This window comes from Trypanosoma brucei, chromosome 4 (genome assembly GCF_000002445.2).
Source record: "Trypanosoma brucei brucei TREU927 chromosome 4, complete sequence".
Lineage (NCBI taxonomy): Eukaryota > Euglenozoa > Kinetoplastea > Trypanosomatida > Trypanosomatidae > Trypanosoma > Trypanosoma brucei.
The window spans coordinates 472,883-493,514 of NC_007277.1; the positions used below are offsets into that span (position 1 = coordinate 472,883).

The following is a 20,632-nucleotide window of genomic DNA, read 5'->3' on the forward strand; positions in this document are numbered from 1 at the left end:
TCACCTATTCTTCCATCAAATCCCACGTCCCCTACTTCCGTTTTTTTTTCATTTTTTTTTTCTGCTCTGCCTGATGCATTTTCCCCCATCTGTTTCCATTATTTTTTTTTTCCTTAGAAAAAAGAACCGCTGTGGCGGTAGTGACGCTACTACGAAAACGAAAAAGAAAAAAAAAGGCAGGTAAAACATCTGTACAAAAACCTAGTCATCCCTTCGACTACCAATAGGATCTAAAACTTGTAGCCCATTGGCTTGTATGGAGGAACGCCCAGACTCGCATCGCCTACCATTCCCTTGACTACTAGACCTCTCACAACTTGTTGAAGTGGTTTGTTTGCTCAATGGCGTCATCGCCCGCTTTATTGTTGTCTTCGAGGGTGTCGCAATACTTCGTCCATCATTGCTGCAACTTTTTCCAGTACCGCCGAGACTGAGTTTCTTTTCTTTCCTTCCACATGAAAGTGGTGTATTTGTCCTCAACACAAGTGTCGCCTCCGTATCCCGAATGGCAATTGTGCTACTGCTAAGCTTTGGAGCTGGTGAGTTGCCAGGTTGCTCATGACCGGTTCTACTAAGAGGTGCTGTGCTGCGACCACTTGATTTCTGTCCCTCTGCGCCTAAAGGGGGAAGGGCACAATTATGGCTAATATCTTTCCCTCCTCGTGGGGGTGGTGTGATGTTTTGGGGAAGTGGTAACAACGACGGAACGACGACACGCGGTGAGCTCATTGCATTGGGACCGTAACGTACCCACGTGTTCGATAACCCGCTGTCGGATGAATACCCAACACCACACTCGTCACATGTGGACGCCGCTGAATCCTTTCCTCGAAGTTTTGCGCTGAGATCACGCAGGGGGCTGACATTTTTCATCCGTACCTCCGAGCGCGGACTGCTGGTACAACTCCCTCCAGCATTTACCATTGCGAGAATTGCACTGGAGCCTGCTGGAGTTGTTGCGCCGTGTTCACTGCGATTATGTGGGGATGAGAGCGTTGTTTGAAGATGAGGCACCAAATCACTGTCAAGACGCACACCTCGCAAAAGCAACTCATCCTCCCATGTGATGCTGGAAACACGCGTCTTACCAGCCATGCCATCAGGACTATGCTGTCGCAGCATGGCAAGTCACTACCTTCTACACGAACTGCTAATCAACCTCTTTGTTTTCTATATGCTTGTCCCGCTCATAGATGCAATGTCAAACAAAGCAAAGAAAGATAAGGAAATGATGTGCACGTATATATATATATATATATATATATATATATGTGTGTGTGTGTGTGTGTGAGGGAGGAGGGAGCGAAACGATACAAAACGAATTGGCAGTGGCAAGTGGCAAGTGACCGAAGAACTGTAATGGGAAGTTACGCGAATTTTGTTTTATAGACAAAACAAAAAAGAAACAGCGGATGCCAATTGCGCACATGCAAAAGGCGTATCGAATAGAGTAAGCCCCACATAACAATAACAAAAAGAAGGGAAGAGGGCCACAGGAACAGAAAGAACAAAATGCGGCTCACCGCCAGGTGTGTAGGCAGCCGGTTCCTTCTCTACCCTCTCTCTTTTATTCGATCCCTTCCCTTCTTTTCTCTCCTTTTATTTGTGCTTCCCTTATTCCCATTTAAACTTCAAGACTTGCATCTCTGCTCAAGAAACGTCGTGTACGAAGTGGACAAGAGTAAACACATCACTTTACATGGGAAAATGTAATGGTAACATACACAGTAGGAGTCACGGAAGACGGCGGTACATAAACTTCCCCGAAGCAGGCCGCTCTCCCCCACAAGGAAGATATTATGTGCGCGTCAAGTGAAAAAGACAATACGCAATCATCATTGAGCTAATAATCCTCCTCTTCCTCTTCATTCTCTTCCGCTTCTTCTTCCCTCGCACGTCTCCTCGCCTCGCGCCGCCTCTCACGCTCTAATCGCCGCTTCTCCATTCGTTTCGCCTCGTCGTATTCCTTCATAATAGTGTTGCGGCGAATAACAGCATTCTGCAATACTGCCTCCCATTTCGCCGTGGAACTCCCTTCCGCAATCAGACGTGGCGCATTTAAATCATCCGAATCCTTTACAATCTTTCCCTGTACAAAAAACAACATGCAGGGGGTGCTGCGAACTTCTAAAAACAATAACAGCTCTACGAGCATCTCATATGCCTGTCTGTGCAACTCTTGCTTCTGCACCTTACTGGGTGGGCGCTTCGTAGCAATATACACCGGATCCTTTTCAATAAGTTGCTGAATATTTGTTCGCTCCTCAGGGACAAGAGCGACATTAAAATACCGCACGCGCCGGGTTTGGTGACGGTCCCGCAGCACAAAACGTTCCTTCACGAGTGGTAACAGTTTGGCGCTGTGTGGACATAAGAAAGTCGTAACTACCAGCGCACAGAGAGCCTCGGGTTCCCCCACCACATGTGTCTCAAAATCCTCTTTGCTCAGCAGCGTGACGAACCGCTTGGTTAATTCGTCAACGGAGGAGGCCTCACTATCACGGTCAAGGTCAGACATGGCGCGTAAATGATGAATCTATGCCTTTCACACGCCTTCTTCAAATATATATATATACGTGTGTGCGTGAGAGAGAGAGAGCATTTCATTATATATATATATATATATATAAGAAGGTATACGAAATACTTTACAGAGGAAATGATGATATGGTCAACCGTCAATCTGTCCAACTTTTGTTTTCCTCCTTTAAAACGAATTGGATTTTGCAGCTTCAGTATAATAAGTTTACTGATATGAAACACTGACCCTTTCCATGAGGTTCCCTTCAGTCATTGTTCTCTCTTCCACGTCCCGTGAATGTGGAAGAGAGAACAATGACTGAAACACAACACTGGGAAGTTCTCACACATACTCCGCTATGAAAGGAAACAACAACAAAAAAGGCTAAACGGAAACTTTTGCCTGACTGCATCAGATAAAAACAGCCAGACCATCCATCCAGCATTCATCCTTTAAACAGAATACAATGTAGTCACCTTCCCTCACCACTATATGTATATATCTTTTATATTTCTTTTACCTCTTTTGTTATACGCTGCTTACATCTTTTAATCGAATATTCACTTGGGTGTGAGGGCCTAAATTGCTAGCGAAAAAGGGAAATGTACTTCACAGTTTGAAGAAAAGCACTTGTAACCCACACAGACAATTTCTTTATTCAATCCCCCACCTTTCCTCAAGATATCATCAACATGTAGTGTGCTGGAAAGTGACGAGTGTGTTGAGTGCTTGCTTTCAGATGTTCAGACAGAGAACCAAAGAGAGACAGCGATAAGTGCGGAAACCAACTAAAAACGGGGTCGCCGCCTTCGCATGGTGTATTTTGTGTCTTCTGATGTTTTAAGGCCAAACTTGCGCCGCTCCGCCTTCTTAAGAAGAACCCACTCCTTCGTTCCAGTTACGGGACGATTGTCCTTTCGGCGACGTGCACCCGCCTGCCGCCCTCCATGACTACGCGACCGCTTGTGTGCCACTCGACCCCCCACGCGGGCCCCAAATCGTTGTCCCTCATCATTTTCCTCCTCACCTTCTTCTTCTCCATCCTCTTCCTCACATTCCTCCTCCTCTTCCACCTCTTCACCTCCTTCATTGCAGACAGAGAGTGGACGTGGAGGCATAAAACCACCCGCTACTTGGCCGGCTTGCACGACAAGGTAATGTTTCTTCGCTTTTGTGCTATGAGGAAAGTCTACCACGACACCACCAGAGAAACCACATAGCATGGCGGCTCTCGTGATCATATGCAGTTGTTCAACGTTAGCAGGGTAAAACTGAATTGCAGCCTTCGCCCCACGGCGGAGGGCATTGTAGAGGCATTGGAAAAGAGCACGCAACCGTCTTTGTGGAACTTGGCCGCGGCGGTCACTTTGACAAAGCCACTGCACGGCAGAAATTGAGACGGCACCATCAAATGCACCCGGGCGGAAGGGAAGTCCCTCACCCATATCTCCTCGCATGACCTCAACTATCGATGGTCCCGGTGGAAGAACAGCTTCAGCCTCATTTCCATCGCCGTCAGTGCTGTCATGGTCATCATTCTCATTCTCATTCTCATTTTCATCATGAATTGGACCCCAACGCACATCTCGCAAGTCCACACCTTCTATTGGTCCCTCATCCTCCTTTTCATCATCTTCCCGCATTAATTCCTCTGAAGCCTTTGCCATTCCGAGCATATCCGTACTAATATCAATCCCAATCCATGTATGGCCACACTCTCGCAAAACTTCACCACTTAATCCACTACCGCACCCAACGTCGAGGAGCAGCGCCGGACACCCACTTGGAAGTGCGAGGAGCTCCAGCGCCCGCCGTGTCATGGCTCGTTGAACCATTTGTACGCGGCCGCTACGAGTGTAGCGCTGAGCCCCATCAGCATTGTAAAGAATATCGGGTGGTGCCTCAAATTCGGGACGTGTTGGCGGCATTCTTCTTTTCGAATCGTGTTCCTATTTTATTGTGACCGTTTCCTCAACAAATAATTTAGCTTCACCCGCCCCCCCCCCCCCTCTTTCCCGTCCTTATTTAACCACTATCTATCTCCCACTTGATGAAGCTACTCCTTGAAGTTGTGTGTGTGTGTTTTAAAAACACAAAAAAAAACAACAGCAGTTCCCCTGTGAGCAGAAACCAAAACTGTAAAATATGGCGGGACTAAAGGACCTTCCCACCCACCCCCCCTTTTCCTCTGAGCTGAATTATTACCCAGCACATCATTAAAATGAAATGAAAAATAAAAAAAAATAAAACAAGAGGCACCGAAAAAAGAGTGGAAAAAAAAGAAGAAAAGAAAAGAGAATGATAAACAACATCAAGTGATGAAAGTACACATGAGTATTCCTTTTTGTTTTACTGTTTTACTTTTATTTCATGCTCCGTCGTCTCCCTTTTTGTTTGTAAGCGAAAAAGAAAAAAAGAACACATTTCGAGGTCGCGCCTCACGGGATCGTCGAAACACGAGAGGAAAGAAGGAAAACAAAAACCGTGTAAATCAAAAGGGAAAAGCAAAAAAAAAAAGAAATGAGTAAACAAACCCCAAACACACACGTAAATAAAGAAACTGTAGAGAGGGAAAGAAAAAAAAAAGGATCTGGGGAACGAATCGAAATAAAGGTACAACAACTAATAAAAAAGATGAAATGGGAAAAGAAGTGGAACAACGAAGAACCGAATAAGAAAAGAGAAACTGGAACAAAAAAGAGAGTGTTGCGTACTGGAATCGGTAAACGGCGGTAAAACATAAAACAAAACGCGTAAAAGTAATAACGAAAGCACAGCAGAAGCAACAACATCAAAACAACAAGAAGCAAAACTAATATCAGTTCCTCCTTTTCTTTTTAAATCTTTTCCTCGCACACTCCCCCCCCTTCCCTCACTGCTACTATTTTTGTTATTGTTGTAATAATCTTCTCACCCCAACTTTCCTTTTTTTTTCTCTCTCTCTCTCTTCTTCTTTTCCTTTGAAGTTTCTTTTTTTTTTTTATTTTGTCTATTTTCTCTCTTTTGTTTTGACTTTCCCTTTTTTTCTTTTTTCATACGTATGTGCCTTTGCGTCATGAGAGAAATGTCCTTCATGACGGCTGCTTTTCCACCTCCTTATATTTCATTTTCTTTTTTTTTACTTTTAAAAGTCCAGCACCATCACCAACACAATAATTAGCAACACAACTAATAATAATAATAATTATTATTATTATTAATATAATCAACAACAACAATATCATCAACATCATCATCATCATCATCACTGCTGCTACCGGCGTGTAACACATCCCTTTCTTTTCTTTTCTCCTTTTTGTTTTTTCTTTTTCTTTTTTCTATTCATATATCCATATATCCATATATATATATATATATATATATATATATATATATATATATAATTATTATTATTATTTTGAAAATTTCTTTTTTCTTCTTTCCCCCTCTTTTTTTTATTCACAATCTTCCTTTTCTTCCTATCACTATCCCTAAACTTGACACATTTCCTTTCAAGTATAAAACCCTATTTTTCCTTTTTTGTTTTTAAGAAAAAAAAAATTTCCCCTCCTTTTCCCTTTACACACCCTTTGCATATCCCACAAAAAGAAAATAAAAGATAAAAGATAAATAATAATTAAAACAAAACAACACAACAGCAGCAAAGAAGGAAGGAATAAAAAAAAAAAAAGAGAAAAAAGAGAGTTGTTTTCACTTCTTTTTTTCTTTCTTTTTTTCTTTCTTTTTTTCTTTCTTTTTTTTTTAATTATTTTTTCTTTTTTTTCCTTTGCTTTGCTTTGTCACCATCACAAAAAAAAAAAGCAAAACAACAGTTACCATCGCTATCATCATAACCGCGGCCAACTTGCTGCCACGTGGTGGAGAATATTAACAACAGGCTCTAAATGATAATAATGAAGCGTGTGTAACCGTAAGGGTAAAGGAAGCAGGTAAAAATTAAAAAAAAAACAAACAAACAAACAAACACAACTTCCGTTGATGTTCTTTCATTTGTTCATCATTTTGCTAATGTTTCACTTCTAATTCATTTCTCCGGCTGCCATTTTCAGTAGTCTTTTTATTTTAAGTCCTCATAAGCTTCGCCCTTTTCTTTTTTCTTTTCTTTTTTTTCTTGCCTTTTTTGTTGGTTTGGTTCTAATATCCCTCTGCAACAACATACAGTTATTATTGTTATTATTATTGTTGTTGTTGTTGTTGTTTTCCCCCATCTCTCTCTCTCCTGAAATAAGTGAGTTTCTCACCAACGCAAGACAAAAAAAAAAAAGAAAAAAAAAGTGAAAAATGAAAATGAAGGAAACAACAACTTTTCCTCCATGATGTAAAAGGAAAAGAGCCGTAAACAAAGGTTTAGGAAATTGTAAAAATAAATACAAACAAAAAAAATTTACCGATGGTTTACACCAATTTCCTCATAAAAACTTAAAAAACAAAACAATAAAAGAAAAGAAAAGAAAAGAAAAAAAGAAAACACGTCTGGAGGAATCTTCATGCATCTCCCTTCAGCCAATGTTACACAACCTCTTTCTCTTCTTCATTTTATCACTTCTGTAAAAAAAAAAAAAACAACAATCGATTACGTCTTTTTTTCTTTTTTTCTTTCTTTCTTTTTTTCTTTTTTTGATTCTCTTTTTATTATTTTTGTTGCTGTTAAATCTTTTTTTTTCCTCTTTCTCTCTCTCTCTCTTTTTTTTTATTGTATTTTGGCTCTTTAAGTCATTTTATTTCTCTTGTCATGTACTTCTATGGTTTAAAGCAGAAACAAAGAAACAAATCTCAAAACACACTTGTTTCATTTTCTTTATGGATATGTAAATTTCACTTGAAAACAACAAAACAAAACAAAACAAAAAATAATAATTATTATTATTATTACAGAAACAAAATAAAAACAATAAAAATAAGGAAAACTAACATCATGACAAATCGCTCACACAACTCCCTCATCCCCTCCCGAATATCTTTTTCCCTTCCCTTCCCTTCGCTTTTCTTTTCTCTTTTTTTTTCTTTTTTCCTTTCCTTTTTTTTCCTCTCAACGGAAATGTACGTGCAATCTGTGCAACATTTAAATAAATTTAAGTATAAATAAATATATAAATATAAATATATATTTCATATTTCATACAGATCACCACCGCCCTAAAACAATAATAACAACGAATAATAAAAATTAAAAAATGATGATCCTTCGGCATACCCAAACACAAAACGAAAGTTCCCCATCGTTTTCTTTTCATTTGTTTTCATTTCTTTCCTGTGCTTTATTTGTTATTTATTTATTTTAGTCCCTAGTATATATATATATATATATATATAATAAAAGCAAACACAGTTAAGTGGAAATAACGATATAATAAAACAAACAAATGAGTGAAACAAAAAAGGGGAAAAGCAATGAAAGGCGCGAATCGCGGACCGAATATAAAATAACGGTAAAACAAATGACCACAAATTGTCTCGTTTTATTTTCTTTCCCTTTCAAAAAAAAAATAAAAATAAATAATAAAATCTGTGCTTTTTCAAAGGAAAAGAAAAAAACAGAAAGGGTTGATGAAGAAGAGTAAACGGAGAGGAAAAAAACCCAACGAAAAGATGTAAAAATAATAATATATAATATATATAATATATATATATATATATTTATATTTATTTATTTATGGGGAGAAAATTTTTTTAAAGAAAAAGAAAAAGAAAAAAAAAGAAGGCAAGAATGAGGGGGGAAAAAATATATACCAAAAGGCGACTGATTTTTTTTTCCCCGCTCCTCCTCCTTTTTTTAAATTTTATTTTAATTTTCACAACACAACACAAAAACCCAACCGATGCTACCGGAAGTCAAAACCAACTCATGAGGGACCAAACAAGCACAAATAAAAAAGGGACATATTCATATATTTTTAAAACAAAAAAACAAAAATTCCTTCTTTGATTTTATAAGGAAGAATTTGTATTTTGTGTTGCTGTTGTGTATATGTTTTGACGATGATGCGTAAATGTATAAAATAATACATACATATATATATTTATATATTTATTTATTTATTTGTATTAATTGGTTTTGTTGTTGTTTTGCACTGCACCGTACAGTTGAGAGGAAGTGGAGGAGGAAAAACAAAAAGGGAAATGGGGAAGACAAACAAACAAACAAACATAACTTTTCTCCAAAAAATTCGTTTTTGGAATTTAAAAAAAATGTGTTTGCAGGAGTAAGATTAAAAATGGGAGAAATGTGTAACGAAGGTGGGGGGAAAAATACTTCTCTTCTCTTCTTTCCTTTTCCTTTTCCTTTTCCTTTTTTTATTATTTTTGAAAAGTTCACGCATCCATCCATCCATCCATCTGTTATTTTTATTGCTATTATTGTTATTATTATTATTATCATATTTGCACTAGAATCTCTTTTTTTTTTTCATCTTTGTTTGTGGTTTCATTTTATCCCATGCACGCATAGCCACGCGTTTTACTTCATTTAACTTTAGTTTTTTTTTATTTATTTTCCTTTTCCTTTTTATTTGCATTATTATTATTATTATGACATTCCCCCCCCCCCACACACACACACACAAATATCCATTCCTTGGTAGTTTCATGTGCAAATGCGCCCATGGGAAAATAATAACAATAATGATAATAATAATAATAATAATAATAATAATAATAATAATAATAATAACAGCTTCGCCAATAACTGACGCGCGAACACACAAAAATAAATAAAAACACGTAAAATGATGGAAGAAAAAGAAAAAAAAAGAAGAAAACGTAACAAACAAAAAAAAACGGGAAAATGAAAACAAAAACAAACAGATATTTTAATATGATAAAATATATGAGCCTTTGCTACTCACATCTCTGTGTCTTTTCTTTTATTTCTTTTTTTTTTCCACTCTCAACTCTCGATATTCTTTCTCCTTTATTTTGTTTGTTCAGTTGTTCATTTTCTCATTTTGTACAGGAGTTGTTGTCACTATCGATTGTTGTCTCGTTTGTGTTTTTGTTTTTTTGTTTTTATATTTTTTTAATATATTTTTTAAAAGTTTTGTGAACGGTAACCTCCACATCTCCCCTCCCCTTCATTTCTCTCTCTCTCTCTTTCTCTCACTCACACATCCTTTCTTCATTTTTTTATTTTTATTTTTCCCTTTGAAGATAATAATAATAATAACAATAATAATAATAATCACAACATGGCGCGTGTTGTCGTCTTTCAATCAGTCGGTGGTAATGATGGAAATTGCGGGGAATAAACAAACTTGTAAAAAAAAAAATTAAAAAAAAAAATGAAAGTGAAGAATGTTAAAATAATATTTATTTTTTTTAAAAAAAGAATCAACAAACGACAAAAGAACAACAACAACATCAACGACACCAGTGTATTATTATTATTATATTTATTTATTTTTTTTAAAAGAAAAGGGAATGGCGTATGCAAAAAGCAATAGGAAAAGTAATTGAAGAAAAAAAAACAAGAGAAAAATAAAAAGAAGAGAAAAAAAAGAAGGACAAAGAGAAGAAAGAGAAGAAAGAAAGGAAAGGAAAGGTGAGACGAAAGGGGAATTTATTTATTTTAAAAAGAAAAAGAAGAAGAAAAAAAAGGGGCTAAATCGCGGTGGAAGCGGTGGCGTTGTGAAACAACACAGACACGCGGAAAAAGTTTTTAAAAAATTCCACGCATGAATATAAAATGAAGGAAATAAATAAAAGTTTTAAAACAAAAACAATAAACAAAAACAAAAACAGTGACAACAACAACAATAACAACAACAACAAATACCGACAGCAGAAGCAGTTGGAAAAATGCATGCGGTACGCGGTTGAACAAATTGAGCGAAAGTAAAACAAATAGAGGAATAAGAAAGGAAATAAAAAACACTCTCACACAAATAGACACACACACACACATAAACACACAAATAAACAAATAAACATGAGCTACATCTCCTTTCTCCACTAAAATGACAACAACAACAATAATAATCATAATCATAAAATAAACCTAAAAGAAAATGAAAAGGAAAAAAAAAGACGGTTGGAAAATGACCCCCTACGCCTCTTTGAGAGTTAACAGTCTTCTTTACTTTAAGAAGAAAAATTATATTAAAAGTAAATAAATCACAAAGAAAGATAGAAAAAAGGAAGAAAGGGAGAAGCTACGGATTACTCTGAACAAAATAACACGCACGAGTCCTTTTTTTTTTGTTTTTGTTTTACTTTTTTTTTTTTAAACAAAAAGTTCATTTTCCCCCTCTCTTTTAATCGTTTTCTGTTTTTTTTTGCTTTTCCTTAACTTTTGCTCCTTCTCTGCGCGTTGAGGTTAAACAAACAAACAAACAAAAAAGACAAAAACAACAGGTTAAGGAACAAAGGGAGAGAGAGAATGGGGAAAAAAAATTGGAAAGGGGAAAAAACAAACAAAAGGAAAAGAAGTGTAGGAGAACTTTGGGGAGGTTTGGGGATATTACAAATACAAAACAGTGAATATAAACAAAAAACAAAATGAAAGAGAGGATGTTGAGTAATGTCATGCATTTATTTGGTTGTGTCATTTTCATCTTTCCTTTAACATTTTCTTCCTTTCTTTTTTTTTCCCTCTTCCTTCGCTCTTTACATCAACCACCATCACTCACTCGATCCTTCATATTGTTTCTCTATTTTATTTTTCCTCGTGTTTTGCACCTCCTTTTCTTTTTTTTTGTTTGTTTTTAGAAAAGAAAAAAAAAGAATTATTTGGTTTCCCGAACACTCATCCCCTTCGTCATGGCGACAAGCCCCTCCTCCACTTTGAAGAAAGCGTTGAAGGGGCTTGACGAGCACACAAAAATAATACACACAAACGTAAGAAAAAAAAAAAGGAAAAGGCAGCAGCAGGAACACATGCCACTCAACAACACTCACATGAGCATATAACATTCATTTTACGCATATAATACGTGCATACAAACACACCAAAATAATGAAATGGATAAATGTCAAGGGATATGAAATTTGAAAATTGAACGAAATGCTCATAAATATAAATATTCCCACATTTTTCCACCTTTTTTTTTCTCCATTGGTTTCCGGCTTATGTAAACAACACTGGCGGAACATCCCCTCTTGTGAGAGGTCGGAGAGGTTGTGATGTGTTGAAGGGTGAGACACTGTGTTCCCGTGAAATAGTAATAATAATAATAATAACATCAATGGTGACAATTAATAATATTATTATCATTATTATCAAAAATAAATAAATAGTTTTATTTATTTACATGCATATTTGTGCATATATATATATATATATGTGTACGTATGTATGTATGTGTGTGTGTGTGGGTGGGTGGAAGGTGCAGCAATAGAGTGGAAGGAATATAGCGGAAACGGGAAGTAAATCAGACGAAAACAAATTGAAGTAAACAAAGGTTGAGAAAAGAAGCATGCCAAAACCATCTCCTCCTCCTCTTCTTCTTTCTTTTATTCATCTCCTTTACCTCCTTTTTGTTACAAAACAAAGAAATTAAACCTTTCAAGCTTTTCATATATATATATATATATATATACGTGTGTTTGTGTGTGTAGAAATAATATATTTGGTCTGGCAATTCCTCACTCATTTTCCTTTGCTTTTCTCATTATTGTTCTTTTTTTCTTATTTTTCTTCTCTTTTTCCCTCATGACCGCCTTTTCACTTCCCCCTCGTGCTGTCGCCCACCACCCCCATGAGGCGGGGGAGAGTAATAATAATAATAATATCAATGATATCCGCACAAGTGCCGGTGAATTGTGCGTAAGTAATCGAAAGTAACCAAAACACATAATAAAACAGTCAAACAAAGGAAAAGTAAAACAGAAAAAAAACAAAAAGGAAAACACAAAGCATATCTGAAGCACTAAATTATAAAAAAAAACAGATAAAGATATAAAAAAAACACAGAAACTAATATGTTTCTCACAAAAACAAAACGAAGAAGAGGAAATTAAAAACAAAACGGAAAAACTGGAAGCAGGAAATGGAAGGGGAATATATATATATATATATATTTATTTATATATATGTATTTATATATTATTTATTGATGGTTTCCTTTTCGAAATCACATGTGTTCAGTTCCATTCCCCTCCACCCTTCCAGCGGCTGTTGTCTCCCCATTCTCACAATCCTACTTATAAGCTCTTCAGGACACAAACAACCAAATACGTGTATGGTCAAACAAAGAAAAGAAGTCGGAACGGAGAAGGAACTGACATGCACGATTTCGCCTCCCTCTCCGACAAATAAAAAAAAAAAAGAGAAACGAAAAAAAAAAAAAAGAGGAAACTCACAGGTCTCAAGAGAAATGGAGAGGAAACAAAAAAAAAAGGCTTGCATACCCAAATACTCGTGTCTCCATTTCCTTACGAAGTCTGTCCCTCTTCATTTACTGAAACAATGACAGGTCGCCCATTAACATACACACGCTTACAGGGAACCCGCATCACAGAGGTGCCTCCTGCCGCTGCCGCCACCACCGGAGCTGCAGGTACAGGCGTTGATACAACTGCAGGAGCTGCCCGACTTGGCGTGACGCCGAATCCCGCGGTATTACCTCCAGCAGCACGTCGGAACCCTCCCTGCTTTACACCAGTGCGGGTTGTTGTTGATGATGATGATGATGCGCCATTGTTATTGTTGATGGTGACAGTTGGGTATGCGGCAGCGGTGGTTCCTCGGGACGCTGGCTGGTGGTAAAGCGGCCGGTTTGTAGCTTGCGGTACGGTGCTGAAGCTGCTATTGGCACTGTTGCTGAAGTGCGAATTACCCTCATCGCTGTGGGACATGATGAAACTCATTTCTGCTGTAAAGGGTGAGCGGGGTACACACGGCAAACCGTCATTTGAGGTTCTGCAGTAGGGATCGTGTGTATGGCGTGTTGACGCAACGGGCTCTTCCACCACAGTGGAAATGGGTCTCAAGTGACCACGGAAAACGTTAGAAGCGGAGGACTTCATCGTGGCGGGACGCGGGGCACCGTTAATAATATTGTCTGAATTACTAATGGCGTTTGTGCAGTCCATTAGAGGGGAGCCGAACGAGGCGACAGCAGTGGAACCGACGGCTGGGTACGCTTGCATGTTAAAGGAAGACATGACGTATATAATATGGATTTATGTACCTTTGTAACCCTCAAGAGCTTATGTTATGTAGCCTTTTTTTTTCTTCTTTTCTCTTCGTTCGTCTCTTCCGTACCTTCACAAGTCGTAACACTTGCAAAACTGCGGTTTCGTTCCTCGTTAAATGTTAGAAAACTAGCACTTATCTTTCTCTTTTCCTTTGATTCGTTCAGCTTTTTATGACTGCTGCAAAGTTTTTTCCTTTGTTCTTGCCGTCTCTTTTCTTTTCCTTTTCGACAAAAATGCTTTTGTAATACCTTTGGAAAGATTACTAGAATTTTCACTTGGCAGCACAGTGATTGGAGCAAATCGAAAGAAAAAAAGGGGGAGTAGTTTATTCAACACAGTTACGAATTTGCAACAAATCGCTAAATCAGGGGAAGAGAAAAGGGAACAGCGACATGCAAAAACAAACAAAAATAAACTGACAAAGCCCTGCACAACACACAAACACACCGGTATACACCAATAGAGCGACAGGGGGGGGATGATACAGCGCCAGCTTAGAGAATCTCACCTTTGAATATATCAAAAAGAGCTAGCAAGAGAAAAACACTGTTAGTGGAGGAAAGGAGAGAATCTCTATCGTCAGGCAACGCCACCAACCAACCAACCAACAACCATAAAGAGGGAGCATCACATGCAACAACACCCGCTACAGGAGGCCAAACAGATGTACTAGATAAATGCGAAACTATGTGCAAACAGGTGCGCACCTTCACTTGCACGCTAACATTCGTCTTCGGTATTCACTTAGCCAGTGCCAGCAGCGGCCGCACGACGTTTCCGCAACCTCTTCATGATTCTGAGAATAATGCGAATTATGAGCGGGTTCTCATCATCTGCACCGGATTCTTCAACATCAAAGAGCCGCTTAGTCGAACGGACCACGCCCCCTGCCACAATGGCAGAGAATATGAGACCCAGCGTTACGACGTTGAAAACCATAGCGGGATCCGGTACGGGTAAAGTCGACCCCGCCACATTGCTGCACCGCAACCAAAAGTAACAGACACAAGGACCTTTTCTGTTGTTGTCGCGCCGCATACTCTCCATTAGTGACTCCAGTGATCCCTGGTGGTCGATGCGCTTGTTAGAGATTGAGGCGCAACGTGACATCCCACAGTTTTGGGCTCCAGACGCCTTGTCCCCTTCTCCTACCTTTCCACCCGCTGAACACACGTGCCGTCCAACACGAATGACGGGTTGTGGAAGAATGCGGTTGCTGTTGGCATCAGGGGGCATATCTTTGTTTGCGGACCATCCGAACCGGAAAGGAAATTCACAGAGCACAAATCCATTACTTTGCACCCCTGCTTCAAGTGGCCGCATGGCAGTTTCTGTCACAGTAGTGTGAACGAGAACAACCAATACGTTGGCGCTTTCATCGACAAAAGCATTTTCTACCCTTGACTCCAACCCCGCACCCGCCCGCATCTCGTGGAGAGACGGACGCATCAAATGCAAAGGGAAGAAAAGAAGGGCCTCTAACGTGTCCCCCGGTTGCAACATAAGCGACTGTTCGTGACGGCTTTTGGTGTTTGAGTTACCTGATGTGGGCACTTCAGGCGTTGGATTCACCACCAACCTGTACGTGCCACGGTCATACCCGACGGCAGAAATGAAGTGCTGAGCAGTAGGTGTCACCTCCACATTGCCTAGCGCTTGATTGTCGTTACCACTTCGGGCCCCTTGGATTTTTTTCAGGGTTTGCAGAGCCGAACTGAGCTTAGCGTTCAACTGAGAACCCGTAATGAAGTCAACACTGGGAGCATACTCGGGAAAAGACTCTTTCCAGTGGGAAGAAAGTGCATCGAACTTTTTATTCTGTTCAACGAAAGCCATACGCATCACAAGCTTAATCTCGGCTTCCTCATTTGTGTGGTTACCCCTGGCCTCACCCCCTTCAGTGGTGGGTGATTGCTTCACCTCGAAACGGAAGTGGTGAAATACGGAGGAAAAGAAGTCTTCCATAGAAACGAGTCCCGCCCGGAATATACCCCGAGGGATGCGTTCTTCCACGTCTTTGCCTGAGCGACCACCATTCAGCAGGGCTGTTACATGCTGCGTGCAAAGTGTATCCTGCTGGGCATGGTGATACGAACACCAGCGAACGTCCCCAAACTTACCAGAGTATCCCGAAGAGGCGAAAACGGAATTACCCGCGGGAACCGAATGGAGCGCCCCAATCGGTCGAACAAAACGTGGTGTGTCGTCCCACCAGGTAAGCGGGGATGAAAGTAGTGACGAGACAAACTGTGCCAACCATTGATGGTGGTGACGCAAATCCTCCTCACCTGCACTCGTCGCGTTACCATCATTATTCCCGTTTGAGCTCGTGCTGACCCACCCACACGCAGATAGAGTGGACTGGGAACAAACAGAGTGATGTGAGAGGTCGTGAATCAGCTCTGCTGTGCTCTTGTCAACAGGGTGCTTTCGGTTATGTAAAGTAGACGTCCACTCAGGCCGCCACGAGCCACCACAACCAGACCATTCAATCAAATCGAAGCGCCGTCGCCGTAAGACGTGTACCCAAAACGGGTCTAGCTCTTCATTGAAACTTAAGTGTTCTTCCCTATCCTCAGCAGAACCCTTCGGAAGCCATAATGAAGTGGTCATAGTTAGGGAAACAAGTGTGGATTCCAGGCCATCGTCGTCAAGACCTGTTGTCAGCGGTTGCACATGCACCGTGTATCGCCTTTCTGTCCTCGGAACAGTGGGCTTCAGCGCTTGTGTGCGTGTTGTTACACACAAAAGGAACAACAGGGCTGCCACTACCACCATGGCCCGGTGGCACGGCACTCGCTTCATTCTCTCAATTACCACCGCCTGGTCCTTTTACCTAATGGTTTCGATTGTACCTTCTTTTATTACTTACACCGTGCTTATATTATCCCCTTTCGGTTATGCTCACGTGTTGAAATCTTCAGTAGTTGGGACGATAACAGTAAAGGGAAGGGAAACGGGGATTTGAAAAAGAAAAATAGATGTCTTTTGTGTTCTCAACACAAAATTTGAAGCAAGAACGAAACCTCACGTCGCTGGCAGAAAGGTGAGGATACAGAAAACCATCTCTCCGCTTGATTGGAATTCCCGGGTAGTGACGGTTGGGATCCCCAACAAAAGCAGCACACGACTCTCTCATTCGCACTATCTCAACACCGTGCCTGCACCATGGAGCATTATGTCCAAATACTCCACCGTGGCACTAACGCGTCCCGCCACTCATATAAAAACAAATGCAGCTGTGATACGCAGCGGTGAGGAAAATGTCACATGGAGCCAACAATTTCACTGCCCTCCTCCATTCCCAATTTCACCGTCTTTTCCCCACATTAGCATATACCTCATGCCATACATAACCCCTTGAAGACCCCCCCTCCCCTCCTCCAAAAAAATAATAATAACAATAACAATAATGATCCAGCAACCCTCCGCCTCAGAAAAGAGAAGCATACAAGGGAACGATCAAGCACTCGCATAATCATCCAGAAAAATAATAACTAGCGCCGTACGCTCCCACCTGTGTCAATCACTTCGATCCTTTAGCCCTGCTCGGGGGACTTGCATAACCACTACTACTGCCATTACCTTAGCACTAGTAACGAAAAGATATAGAAAGGCAAGAGAAAGAGGAGGAAGTACCAATAGGAGGGGCAAATCAAAGTTGATTGCGTTAAATTACTTAGCCGCAAAAAGCACGGCCACTTTCACCTTCCAACAAGAAAATTTACTATTTCCTTAGAGTGCGACAGGGAGCATACCTCGTACACCCACCTTTTCTGTTTTTTTTCTTCCTCCTTCCTTCCTCCTCCCACACACATTCCGGGTCTTCGGATGAACCTTATGCGCAACGTTCGTCCACCAGGTCCCACTTAGTTTAACCGCATCCAATGTTGCTCGTGCTCCCGTGTCACTCAGTTGCGCTGTTTCGCACCTTCGGGAAGAGCACGTACAATATGCATAACCGTGTTCTTAAAGCGTGCAACACCTTTTGTCCTGCTGAGGCACCGCTCAGCCTGCTCGGGTGTTTCGAATGTGATGAAGGCAAAGCCCCTGTAGTTGGATGTTTTACCATCAGTTGGCAAGAAGAGCTTATCGATGCGGTACTCATCCGTGTTGAAGATGTTATATAGCTCCTCTCGCGAAATATCATCCGAAATGTTCGTGATGCGCAAGCGGCGGTCGGTATCCTCCTTGTGCTGAACGGAAGTTTTGTCTCCTCTCGCTGCCGCCCACGTGCGTTCCTTCCCCTGGTCATCAGGTGCGGCGGCCTCCTTAGCAGCCCGCTCCTGCTCCTCCTTAACCTTCGCGTACCGCGCGAGATGGACATCCTTAACCTCCACAGTATAGCGCTCGACTTCATTCATGAGACGCATAACCTCCTCCCGTGCCATGCGCTCGAATGGATCAACTTCACCTAACTCCAGCACAATTGGGGGATCCCGGGACACGAGATCCTTTTGGTCTGCAGGATTTGTAGCCCTCCCAAAACGCTTCCACTTGGCGCGGACATCCACTGGAGTGGCCTCACGATCCACACGATATTGGAGCACTCTCTTTACAATTTCGTACTGCTTATTCTCAGCATCGGTGATGGTCTCAGTGACTACCTTAGCATTCTTCCACGCCGCCTCCTTATCTGCTAGTGCTTTCGCCTCTTGTGGCGTCAACTGGTTTCCCCCAAAGTCCTCACCGAGGGCAATGGGCTCCATATCATCGGCCCATGTTGCCATCTTCAAAGTGTTTTTTTTTTTTTGGTGGTTGAGCCCCTTACTTTATTTACCTGGATTTTACTGGGATTCAAACGAAACAACACGCACAAGTCTCACTCTCCTGCAACTGCGAACACAAACGAAAGGTGGTTATTAGATACAAAAAAAAAGTGTGGGTGGTATAAACAATGGGTAGTGAGGAAACGTCTCCTCGCATGGCAACAACGCGAATAGGTATCGCGGGTGCTGAAGTTCGTTGATAATTCGGTCTACTGAACAGGTTGCCCTAAGGATATTGCGATTGGGAATTTTTACTTCACAAGAAAGTAATTGGTAATGCCACACGCCATGGTGTGGGAATAGCAGGTTTGACAAAGGTATATGGCAGACAGAAGACGAGTTGCGGGTCAAAACCGGCCACACAGTGCTGTGGTGTTTTATATGTTGCCACGCCAACTCAACATCAACACCGTTTTCGTCCCAAGACACACAAGGAAGAGAAAGGAAAACATACCTCCACCACGTAAGACTGCCATCAACCTCCCACACACACAAAAAAAAACTCCAACCATTCCGTTCTCCACTTCCAAAGTTCACGACAAATAGAATTGCTTTCAGGTCTTCACGGGTACCCAAGTTCTAACGGTGTTGTCGGCGCTGTAAGTTGCAATAATAGGTTTGCTATCGGCATGATGCGTTGCAGCTCCAACTACACGATCACGGTGACCTTCCAGTCTCTCAACCAGAACAGCATTACCTCTCTCTGTAACATCGTAAATGCATGCAGTATTATCCGCACCGCAGGTTACCATAAGATCACATTCTGTGAGGCGCCTCGACGGGGCTTCTCCTTCTCTTTCTCCATCATCGAAGAAGGCGGGTACATTTTGTTCCTCCCTCACACCCTTCCAGAAAGCCGCCTTGGATGTGTAACCGCGGGTGGGCACGCCGCCGACTACATTGCGCAGCATTAGTTCGTGTGGCAGTGACGGGTTGATACCAGGCTCGTAGTACAGGCGCACCATATTGTCCGCTGAAACCACCACCAACCGCTTCGAATCATCTCGGTTATGGTAAAAACTAATATGTGTGATCGGACTTTGGGATGGCTCATTCTCCACTGATGCTAGGCGTGGAATGTGCGCTACAGAGGTTTGGTCAACTACGGCCTGCGAACCACCGTTAGGGCCTTCACCTTCCATAGATGAAGACAGCATGGATCCGACCTTACGCAAATCCCATATGGCAATCTGACCATTGTTATGACCCGTCACAAGTTGCGTCTTGGAACCGTTAAATGCCAAGGTATTAACTCGCACGTCGTGCCGCCAGGAGATAGTTTTTTTCGTCCGTATGTCAACTATTGACGTGTAACGCTTTGAGTCGGTACAAACAAGGGTATAGGCCTTGTCCAAAGGTACTGCTGAGAGAACAAAACCTTTCGACTTGAGTTGATAGATTGGTGACGGGCTACCGCTCATGTGTCGCGGGTCCCACACCTTCACAGTGCTATCAAATGAGGCGGAGAGAAGATTGCCACTACCCTCAAACCATGCAACATCTGCGACGTTCTGCTCGTGTCCGTGAATGGCATGTACCTTCTCCCCAGTCCAAAAGTCGTGCAGGATCAGGCGGCAGTCCAGTCCACCCGTGGCCAGAAGTGGCATATCTCCTGGAGCAAAGGCTACGCATTGAACAGGTTTTGTGTGCTCGCGCATCTCGCGGCGCAGCTGAAATCGGCGGTTGGGAACGCTCGGCACCGGGTTATTCTCATAATTAACATCGGCAGAGGTTAAAGTCTCCGCAGGCATGTCGATAACATCGCGGCTCGGAATAGCAGCACGCAGTTCGCGAATACTCACAGGAGTTTCCAAAGTAATGCCTTTTGATGCCAACTTACTTAAGGCAATATCAAGTATAGCGCTCAATCGGTACAGCTGTTTCTTAAGAAGCTGATTTTCGTGTCGCACCTCCGCCAAGCACTTTTTTAGGAGTATATTTTCATGCCTAACAGTCGCCACAACTTGCGCAGGGGATGAAGCAGACGAGTTGTCCGCCATTCTTCGTCTTTCTGACGTAAAAGCAAAGGGAATAACAGAATGCTCTCCACCCACAAGTGGATGCTGGAGACAGAAGTACAGTACGGCAAAGCCAACGCGAACGAGATACCAAAGGAAAAAAAAAGACACAGATAATGTAACGTTACTAATCGACACGAAGGGACAGTGAAGGGAGAAAAGGGGTGAAAATAAGATTGGACGGACAGTCA

General features: G+C 41.4%; 7 protein-coding genes across 7 annotated transcripts, besides 57 other annotated features; all 7 read right to left on the minus strand.

Annotated features, from left to right (window-relative positions):
• Positions 1 to 20,632: part of a sequence feature (sequence corresponds to BAC RPCI93-29M18) that runs on past both edges of the window.
• On the minus strand, positions 202 to 1,122 carry Tb927.4.1880 (hypothetical protein, conserved; the record flags this gene model as incomplete). Its single annotated transcript, XM_839245.1, has 1 exon — positions 202 to 1,122. One exon carries the CDS (start codon positions 1,120 to 1,122, stop codon positions 202 to 204), a length of 921 nt encoding a protein of 306 aa, XP_844338.1.
• Positions 1,241 to 1,271: a microsatellite.
• Positions 1,271 to 1,290: a microsatellite.
• Tb927.4.1890 (hypothetical protein, conserved) lies at positions 1,844 to 2,518 on the minus strand (the record flags this gene model as incomplete). Its single annotated transcript, XM_839246.1, has 1 exon — positions 1,844 to 2,518. The coding sequence occupies one exon, from the start codon at positions 2,516 to 2,518 to the stop codon at positions 1,844 to 1,846; it is 675 nt and encodes a 224-aa protein (XP_844339.1).
• Positions 1,851 to 1,889: a sequence feature (CT-rich).
• Positions 2,608 to 2,629: a microsatellite.
• On the minus strand, positions 3,310 to 4,449 carry Tb927.4.1900 (hypothetical protein, conserved; the record flags this gene model as incomplete). The annotated part of the gene is made up of 1 exon (XM_839247.1): positions 3,310 to 4,449. The coding sequence occupies one exon, from the start codon at positions 4,447 to 4,449 to the stop codon at positions 3,310 to 3,312; it is 1,140 nt and encodes a 379-aa protein (XP_844340.1).
• Positions 3,528 to 3,609: a sequence feature (CT-rich).
• Positions 4,741 to 4,820: a sequence feature (A-rich).
• Positions 5,442 to 5,554: a sequence feature (T-rich).
• Positions 5,691 to 5,727: a sequence feature (AT_rich).
• Positions 5,741 to 5,768: a microsatellite.
• Positions 5,797 to 5,838: a sequence feature (T-rich).
• Positions 5,845 to 5,903: a microsatellite.
• Positions 6,104 to 6,204: a sequence feature (A-rich).
• Positions 6,216 to 6,289: a sequence feature (T-rich).
• Positions 6,463 to 6,487: a microsatellite.
• Positions 6,607 to 6,646: a sequence feature (T-rich).
• Positions 6,682 to 6,720: a microsatellite.
• Positions 6,769 to 6,824: a sequence feature (A-rich).
• Positions 6,958 to 6,989: a microsatellite.
• Positions 7,100 to 7,211: a sequence feature (CT-rich).
• Positions 7,349 to 7,370: a microsatellite.
• Positions 7,371 to 7,422: a sequence feature (AT_rich).
• Positions 7,483 to 7,552: a sequence feature (CT-rich).
• Positions 7,582 to 7,631: a sequence feature (AT_rich).
• Positions 7,744 to 7,801: a sequence feature (T-rich).
• Positions 7,811 to 7,834: a microsatellite.
• Positions 7,999 to 8,027: a sequence feature (AT_rich).
• Positions 8,040 to 8,124: a sequence feature (A-rich).
• Positions 8,125 to 8,176: a microsatellite.
• Positions 8,177 to 8,229: a sequence feature (A-rich).
• Positions 8,290 to 8,314: a sequence feature (AT_rich).
• Positions 8,535 to 8,563: a microsatellite.
• Positions 8,774 to 8,816: a repeat region.
• Positions 8,839 to 8,858: a microsatellite.
• Positions 8,861 to 8,900: a microsatellite.
• Positions 8,987 to 9,049: a sequence feature (T-rich).
• Positions 9,130 to 9,191: a microsatellite.
• Positions 9,224 to 9,322: a sequence feature (A-rich).
• Positions 9,516 to 9,554: a sequence feature (AT_rich).
• Positions 9,597 to 9,622: a microsatellite.
• Positions 9,668 to 9,699: a microsatellite.
• Positions 9,775 to 9,844: a sequence feature (AT_rich).
• Positions 9,893 to 9,928: a sequence feature (AT_rich).
• Positions 9,973 to 10,057: a sequence feature (A-rich).
• Positions 10,227 to 10,289: a microsatellite.
• Positions 10,395 to 10,430: a microsatellite.
• Positions 10,707 to 10,741: a microsatellite.
• Positions 10,835 to 10,944: a sequence feature (A-rich).
• Positions 11,673 to 11,719: a microsatellite.
• Positions 11,756 to 11,829: a microsatellite.
• Positions 11,946 to 11,997: a sequence feature (CT-rich).
• Positions 12,032 to 12,054: a microsatellite.
• Positions 12,109 to 12,161: a sequence feature (T-rich).
• Positions 12,298 to 12,483: a sequence feature (A-rich).
• Positions 12,516 to 12,561: a microsatellite.
• Positions 12,768 to 12,805: a microsatellite.
• On the minus strand, positions 12,890 to 13,621 carry Tb927.4.1910 (hypothetical protein, conserved; the record flags this gene model as incomplete). The annotated part of the gene is made up of 1 exon (XM_839248.1): positions 12,890 to 13,621. One exon carries the CDS (start codon positions 13,619 to 13,621, stop codon positions 12,890 to 12,892), a length of 732 nt encoding a protein of 243 aa, XP_844341.1.
• Positions 14,399 to 16,459, minus strand: Tb927.4.1920 (glycosylphosphatidylinositol (GPI) anchor, putative; the record flags this gene model as incomplete). Its single annotated transcript, XM_839249.1, has 1 exon — positions 14,399 to 16,459. The coding sequence occupies one exon, from the start codon at positions 16,457 to 16,459 to the stop codon at positions 14,399 to 14,401; it is 2,061 nt and encodes a 686-aa protein (XP_844342.1).
• Positions 17,045 to 17,071: a microsatellite.
• Positions 17,566 to 18,384, minus strand: Tb927.4.1930 (RNA-binding protein, putative; the record flags this gene model as incomplete). Its single annotated transcript, XM_839250.1, has 1 exon — positions 17,566 to 18,384. The coding sequence occupies one exon, from the start codon at positions 18,382 to 18,384 to the stop codon at positions 17,566 to 17,568; it is 819 nt and encodes a 272-aa protein (XP_844343.1).
• Tb927.4.1940 (hypothetical protein, conserved) lies at positions 18,978 to 20,423 on the minus strand (the record flags this gene model as incomplete). Its single annotated transcript, XM_839251.1, has 1 exon — positions 18,978 to 20,423. The coding sequence occupies one exon, from the start codon at positions 20,421 to 20,423 to the stop codon at positions 18,978 to 18,980; it is 1,446 nt and encodes a 481-aa protein (XP_844344.1).